At 36.7% G+C, this 8,173-nt stretch overlaps 2 protein-coding genes across 2 annotated transcripts; one reads left to right on the top strand and one right to left on the bottom strand.

Moving 5' to 3' along the window:
• Positions 1–1,530: 1,530 nt before the first annotated feature.
• Positions 1,531–7,100, bottom strand: LOC114412693. The gene is made up of 5 exons (XM_028376693.1): positions 6,955–7,100; positions 3,293–3,643; positions 2,527–3,186; positions 1,849–2,439; positions 1,531–1,767 (listed from the first exon to the last, which is right to left on the bottom strand). The coding sequence occupies exons 3-5, from the start codon at positions 2,596–2,598 to the stop codon at positions 1,615–1,617; spliced, it is 816 nt and encodes a 271-aa protein (XP_028232494.1). The 5' UTR covers positions 2,599–3,186; positions 3,293–3,643; positions 6,955–7,100; the 3' UTR covers positions 1,531–1,614.
• LOC114412702 lies at positions 4,593–5,188 on the top strand. The gene is made up of 3 exons (XM_028376705.1): positions 4,593–4,657; positions 4,759–4,888; positions 5,010–5,188. The coding sequence occupies exons 1-3, from the start codon at positions 4,641–4,643 to the stop codon at positions 5,172–5,174; spliced, it is 312 nt and encodes a 103-aa protein (XP_028232506.1). The 5' UTR covers positions 4,593–4,640; the 3' UTR covers positions 5,175–5,188.
• Positions 7,101–8,173: the final 1,073 nt, after the last annotated feature.

The following is an 8,173-nucleotide window of genomic DNA, read 5'->3' as shown; positions in this document are numbered from 1 at the left end:
GAAGCTTCCTTGAGAAGCTAGACCTTAGCTACACACACCCATCTAAAAACTAAGCTCACCTCCTTGACAAAATACATGAAAATACAAAAAAAAGTCCCTACTACAAAGACTACTCAAAATGCCCTGAAATACAAGGCTAAAACCCTATACTACTAGAATGGTCAAAATACAAGGTCCAAAAAAAGGAAAAACCTATTCTAATATTTACAAAGATAAGCGGGCTCATACTTAGCCCATGGGCTCGAAATCTATCCTAAGGCTCATGAGAACCCTAGGGCCTTCCCTTGGATCTCTAGCCCAATCTACTTGAAGTCTTCTATCCAATGCCCTTACGGGGTAGGATTGCATCAAGATGGAATATTAAACTTACTTGAACACATTATGACCCCTACTCATGACGCACTCTTGTATTACAACGGGAGGTAGAACATGTCACACCAGAACAACTTTGTAGGTTGTGTGTTCATAGGAAAAAATCCAAAGAAATTTGAAATTCCTTTAGGATGTACCATCGATGAACTAAAGGATTTGGTAAAGCAAGTTGCACTTAAAGAGATTCCCCCTCATGGAATTCACGAATCACAAACGGTAAGACGATTGTTTTTTCGTCAAGCAGGTCATTTTGAGTATTCAGATAAAGTTATAAAATATGAAATTATTGAGCTAAAAGCCAACGATGAAGTGTTGAAGGTGTTAGTATAGTCTAACTACTGGAAAAAAATTAGGCAATAGAAATTTTAGCTGTTTTTACTAAACATGTTATGGAAATGGAAGACAACATGGCTACGTTGCTAAACGACTGAATGCAAGGTTTATTTTTTAGTTTTTCATGTAAGTTTTATTTGTTTACAACGTGTTTGAATTCCAGAATAAAATTGAATGTATTGTTTGAATGCAAGTTTCATTTTCCAATATTTTGAAACAACACATTGGTGTCCATATGTTTGATCATGTATTTTTTTGCATTCTTTGACGTTCAGACCTTAGGCATACTTTGAATGGTCCAAATCCAATTTTTTTTTTATTTTGTGGTTGTTTTTTGAGGTGCTATTCGATGGAACCGGTTCACGATATTTTTTTTTGTGTTTTTTGACGTCCAGACTTTAGAGAAAGCACCCCTCGAATCTCGTTATCGACTCCCACATAATTTTTAAAAAATGCCGAACAGGGGTACTTAGACATAGTTTGAAGGGTCCAAATCCATTTTTTTTTTATTTTGTGCTTGTTTTTTTAAGGCCTATTCAATGGAACCGGTTCACGATATTATTTTTTTTGAGTTATTTGATGTCCAGACAATAGAAATAGTGTCTCTCAAATGTCGTTAGCGACTCCCACATAATTTTTAAAAAATCGCAAACAGGGGTAGTTAGGCATACTTTGAACGGTCCAAATCCTATCTTTTTTTTTGTGTGTGTGCTTTTAAGTTCTAGGCGTAATTAGATATTATTTTCAGCAATTTTTTAGGTTAGCCATAAACACTACACGAAAAATAAAATAATGAAACAAATAATTTACAAAAATTGTATTGCCAAAATAATGTAACAATTACAATAATGTTATCAAATACAAAAATAATACACATGATATCAAAAACTAATCTATGCGCTGTCTACGTCACGCCCTAAGACTTCCATCAGAGGCGTCACCCCTAGCAATCCGCAGGCAATCTTCTATGATCTCATGTAACTCTGTTCCTGCAGTGACCATCCTAAGGTTGAACACACGCTCCAACCTTTCTGTGATCTCTTCGCAACCTTCACAAGCAACCTGTGACAGTCATAAAAACACAATTATTACAAAATTTTAAATAAAAAACAAATTACAAAACACTAAACCAAATTAAAATACCACTGAATGTCTAGGGAGATCAACTGCGACTGGAACCTCTGGGATATGTGGCTCGACGTATGCATCCACATCTGGGGCAAGTGGATGTCTGGGCTCATCACCTTCTTGGGTCGGCGTGATGAAAGGGTGAGATATCTGGAAAAACCGCTCCATGTAGTCCGCTGATACCTGGCCGGGGACAACACAAATCTCACCCGCGGGTGCTAGATGATTCCCGAAATGCATCCACCTGTCATCTATGTCCTCATACAACAACGAACCAGTAACCGGCGGTGGAGGGATGGTCTGGATGTACCCGAACTGTTGTACCACCCTCTCTGGTATGACATAGACCACAACATGACCCCATCTGAGCCGCCCCTGGTAGCATGAAATAAGCTCGAAGCCCCTAACTGCCCGGTGCTCATTGTAGGGCAACCAAGAAAAGTTCGTGATCGTCAGAGCATCTAAACGTGCCCTGTATGGTGTTCCCTTGATCCCCTTCATGTGCGCCTTCATCGTAAGCCACCTGGAGGCACGTGGGGTCATCTTTGCGTACCCATCATCAATGACGCCCTGATGAACACTGGGAAAATACTCATATATCCAGCACTACACAAATGAAGTGAACATAAGATAAAAAAAAACATTTACAATTCATTATCCAATTTAAACCTATTTACGTACTTTAACATTTACCTGTAATAGCGTCAAATACCCACCCATATGTCGTGTGGGGGTCTGCAAAGCTTCCTTTAGCTGGTCATACATGTGAACCAGCGCGGCAACTCCCCAACCATAGCCCCCAGACTAACATAGGTCTCAAAAACCCTTCAGATGCACCACATGAACATGAGTTGCACTCTTATTAGCAAAAAGAGTACAATCCACCAGGTGGAAGAGGTAAGCACGCACCGCTACAATCCAACATCGGGCTTGGCATCTACTCTGATACACCTCACGAAGCCATGACAGTCGCACGTAAGCCCTATGAGCACGTACGATCTTAGCTCGAGCCTCCTCTCTGGATACCTCTAGAAGCTCCATCAACAACAAGACCGCCTCGTCCACGCCCAGAGGCTCAAACCTGTGTAATGCCCCTGTGATAGGAAGATGGAGGAGACATGCCATATCGTCTAGTGTGATCGTCAACTCCCCCCACTAGAAGGTGGAAGGTGTTGGTCTCCCTATGCCACCTCTCTGCAAATGCGGATATAAGTCCAAGGTCGCTGGTGACCACAGAACACCCGATCAATGGACTTAATCCGGTGCCGGCAACAAGGCCTTCAATCTCAAGCGTTGGACTCCCAAATTTATCAACTTTCCTACCGGGGAGACCAGCTTCAACTCAGGTTGTTCCTAAGTTAAATAACACAACATACAAGTTAATTAGACATTCATTATCACAAACAACATAACAAAAAATAAAAAATTATCAACTACCAACACGTCCAAATTAAAATACCTCGCCACGCCAGATACTATATGCCACATGGTCAGCAAACGATGTTAGCAATGACGTGTCACGTGGCCCACCAGGAAATCCCTTGCCATGCTCAGCAGGTGATCCCTTAGCACCATCAGCAGCTACATTCGCAGCATCTACGTCCGTAGTCGAAATGTCCTCGTCCACATGAGGAACATCCTTAGTCACCTGAGGAACTTCCTCTATGACATCAACATGAACCCGATGCCTACGGGCAGAAGCGATAGGCCTACGACGCTAGGAAACATCAACATCATGTTCATCCCGACCCATGCCTCTGCCAGCACCACTACCTAAGGCACGAGCTAAACCTCTTGTTCTAACCATGATCTGAAAATCATGAAGAACATGTTTTTTTGAAAAATTTGTTGAACAGTAAGGGATGTCATGCATCATATAATTGGTAAATAAGGTTTCTCAATACTCATTTGTTAAAAAATTTATAGATAATCAAACACAAATAGGTATGTCATGCAATTTAGATAGTACAAGTCAAACATCATAGGAGAGCTTTTGTTATTTTTATTTGCATTTTGATGAGTATTTCTGAAAATAGTAGTGGTTATTTTAGGGGCATAGTAGTGTTTTTTCTACTTTAGTAGTGGTCTTGTTTTCACCAACAAGGTTCACTCTACTCTTGTATTAAGTCTTGTTTGGTGGTGATGTTAGGAGATGTTGTTCTTAAATAGTAAGGGATGGTGCAATCTAGGTACACTCAACATTCATATATACAATGTGTGCACTGAGTGATAGATATGTGATTCAATAAATTGTGTTGACACAGGGTATGGTCCTAGGTGACATGAACTTAATGATGTTCAGCATGGGTAGTTTCCCTCTAACCTTGTCGACTTACTTGTCATCATATTCACGGGACATTGTCATTTACAGCTATTTCAAATATTTTATAAAAGTGAATGGCTGAAAAGGCCTTATTAACTAATCATGGTTTAATTTTATATTCACAGGTTGCATATTCTCTCTATTTAAAATAACATCTATAGGCATTATATCTGGATGATGCTTAATAAACTTTGTGAATTTCTTATATTAAAAACTATACTTCTGGCATGTCACACAAATACCAATGGTTGACACAAGTGAAGCAAGGGAATGGGAATTGGAGGACCAGAGGAGGAAGCAAGGGAGTATCAATTTGGTGAAGTGAAGCAAAACGTGTTAGGTTCTGATATAATCATAGTTGAATAAAGTTATACCAAATTTAAAGTGTAGTAGAAAGAAAAATCAAATGGCTGGACCAAGTGGTGATGGATTGGAGTTCCTTAATTCAAACAGTTGGAGACAAATGTGAGTTTGAAGGAGTCTGATGCCTGGCCTGCTGAGGTATGTTGCTGATTCTTTGAATTACTTGTTCAAGCTATTCTGGTTATTCACTTAAAAATACTTAGGCTAGCAGGGACATATTAAATTTTTTACTTTTATAGCCACAAGATGCATATGGGCTGGAGAAGCTTGCAACAGAAGAGTTATGCAAGCATTATAACAAGGATTTTGGAATTGAGTGCCGCATTGGGAGATTCCATAACATATATGGTCCTTATGGGACATGGAAGGGTATGTTCTTGACTGCATTGCAAGTTTTTGCAGTTGTTGTATTTAAGTCAGTAGACTAGTGGGCATTCTTTTGTAGCCTTTTGGATCTAACAAGTTTGTTGCTTTGTGTTTTGTCATATAGGTGGGAGGGAGAAGGCTCCTGCTGCTTTTTGTCGCAAGTCACTTACTTCCAAAGACCGATTTGAGATGTGGGGAGATGGATTGCAAACAAGATCCTTCACCTTCATTGATGAGTGTGTCTGAGCTATTCCTTGCAAATTTTGTGGCTAATGACTATTACATCTAAATTAATGACTTATTTCCAGGATTTCTCATTTTAAAATTTAAATTGTGGATGTGTTTTTATGAATGCTGAAAATGATCCAGTAGAGTGCCATTAATAGGTTACATTCATGCTCAATCATAAATGTAAATAATTGTAAAATCTCTATTCTGAAATTGCTAGTTCTAAAGATTTTGGTATAATCCAAGAATTCTCAATTTGAAATTTTCATAAGCAGGTTTCTTTGGGAATTCCGGTTTTGCAAATTGGGCAGAAACATTATTGTTATCTCAATATCAAGATTTGCCCTATTTGGTTCTATTAAACAAGTAGTGATGAGTTCAAATCATAATTGGGACAGAATAATCTATATTTTAGTGTCTTTAGATCTTCTAAAAGAAATTAGTCTCAATAATATTTAGCATATTATTTTACTCCCGTTGATTCAAATAATATGTAACATAATATTTTATTCACATCCCTTGAATAAGTATTTAAGATTTTGAATTTTAACTTTTAAATAAGAAGAAAATTTTATTAGAACCGAGCAGTCCACCTTTTAAGTGTCTTCAATTTTTTTGAAGGAAATTAGTCTTAATAATATTTAACATAATATTTTATTCCTTCTAATCACACAAAAAAAAAAAATAGAAAACAACCAAGTGTAAGATAAGAAGATTTCCTAAATCTTATGACTTATAACTTAATAAGAGCATTACTGGTCCTAACCAAGGTGAGATATCTTTATACATCCCCCTTATGTCCTAGATTGAATATTTGGTGCTTTCTAGGAATAGCCAACAAAGGAAAGAATCAATTATATTTTTCATATGATTTGATCTCCTCTTATGAATAGACTAATTTTCTTTTTAGCTAAGGGGATTGTATAGCATATTTTTTCAGCTAAGCAACCATTTCATACGTGGTTGACCTAGCATTTCAATTAATCAATAGTAGCTTGTAACCTGTATAATGATTAAGCAGTAGCACCAATATAGTTCCTTGTTTGCAACTCTTAATGGTTTCACAAATTATTCTAATCTTGTACAATGATTCTGATTTTGATGTAGATTACATTTTCAATACAATTATTCTAATGCTTCTCATTCTAATTGCAGTGATCAGAGTGTGCAATGTTTGCCATAGGGATGGAAATGTATATTAGCCTATGCGTGTATTTTGACCTTTCTTAAATTTTTAATTTATTTTTAAGCATAAAATAAAATACAAATTACAAACAAATGAGCAACACTCATTGAATATACTATGCAACAAACCTAATTTAGATATAATCATGTATAATTCTAATAAAAACATATAAGCAATATAAATTAAAACACAAACCAAAAAAAAAAAAATCAAAAATCAGATTGCAAAGGTTCTTATGGAAGAACCTTCTTCCGTAAGAAGAAATTCATTCATATGGAAGAAGGTTATTTCGTAAGAAGGAAATCCATCATACGGAAGAAGGTTCTTCCGTATGTTCACACGGAAGAAGGTTCTTCCGTATAAACATACGGAAGAACATTCTTCCGTAGGAATGATTCTCCCTTACGGAAGAAGATTCTTCCGTATGAATCCACGGAAGAACGTTCTTTCATGGATTCATACGGAAGAACCTTATTTTGTACAAACGATTTTCATACTTCAACGAATACGGAAGAAGGTTTTTCTGTATTCCAATAACGCTTCATCTTCTACCTCTCCCATGGATTCTCAGACAAAAAATCTTAAGTCTTCTACCCTAAGACCATTCTAACCTACATACAAGCATTAAAGGGGCTGGGAGATAGAAAATACTGACCTCGACGGCGGAGACGACGCAAACGCACCAACAAAGCTCCAAAAATGGACGAAGGTGGCAGCAAGCAACTGGAGAACGCAGGGGAGAAGTGGGAGAGCGAGAGCGGAAGAAGGAGAGACAAACGGAAGAAGCTAGGAGTGACTGTTCACTCCGCGTTTTGCTTTTTAAAATTTTTAATAACAAGGGCAAAATGGGAAGTTTCTAATATTGCTGGGTGCACCAGCATTTTTGCTTAGTGCACCTAGCCACGCCCTTGAAATTTTCTATATCTTTGTAATGTTTTGGCCTTTGCTAGTACATCTTGAGCCACTATAGGTCTTCGTAATATATTTTGATCTTTTTCCCTGTTAAGAAAAAAGTGTATTGGTGTTTGTTTGTTTGATTTCGTGGTCATCGGGGTTATGTGTGTGTGGTTTGTTGAAGTCTTTTATCGGACTGGTGGTGGGTATATCAACCAAGCTACAAAGCCTGTATTTTAGAACCAATTGTTGTTCCTAACAAGTAACCGCAGTCAATATTATCAACGTTTGGTGTTTATTGTATTTTTATTCCATTGGGTATTGGGTTGTAGAGTTTTTGCTTTTATTAGTGAGTTGTTTGTTGATTATTTGCATCATCTGGTGTTTGAGAAGTAGGGGATCAATGTATTATACATCTACTTGGTGGTTTGGACTATAAAGGTATTCAATGTTCATTGGATTTTTGTGAGTGAAAGAATGATTTGTAGTTTATTCATTATCTTTTTCATAGATTCTTATAATTTTAAATGTTTTCTAAAAATTTATGGAGTTATTTAAAATTTTATAAATTTATAAAATCCTTTCAAATTTTATAATTCATATTATAAATCCATTAAAATCTAAATTATAAAAATCTTAAAAAAAACTTAAAAATCTACAAGATTTTTTTTTATGTTAAAATATTCTGTTAAAATTCTAATCCAATACATCCCATCCCTTCAAAGGCTTTTAAATGTTTTTCGTAAAACTTTCCCTTAAAAAAGAAAAGGCTAAGAAACAAGAACAAGATAAATAAACATAAGAGACTTATTCTATTTCACTCCCTCAAATAATCGAGAGTTACATCTATTCATTGACACACTAATCAGAGCTTATGTGATGCGTAGATTCTTCTTCCTCAGGTGTTAGGGTGAACATCACGAATTTTCACTAATGCATGAAGTCGTTGTGTAGTGTGTCTGTCTTATTCTAGAATTGCT

The sequence above is a fragment of the Glycine soja genome, chromosome 1 (assembly GCF_004193775.1).
Source record: "Glycine soja cultivar W05 chromosome 1, ASM419377v2, whole genome shotgun sequence".
In the NCBI taxonomy this organism is placed as follows: Eukaryota; Viridiplantae; Streptophyta; class Magnoliopsida; order Fabales; family Fabaceae; genus Glycine; species Glycine soja.
The sequence above is the reverse complement of the archived record's forward strand: the minus strand, read 5'-3'. Positions and strand labels throughout refer to the sequence as shown.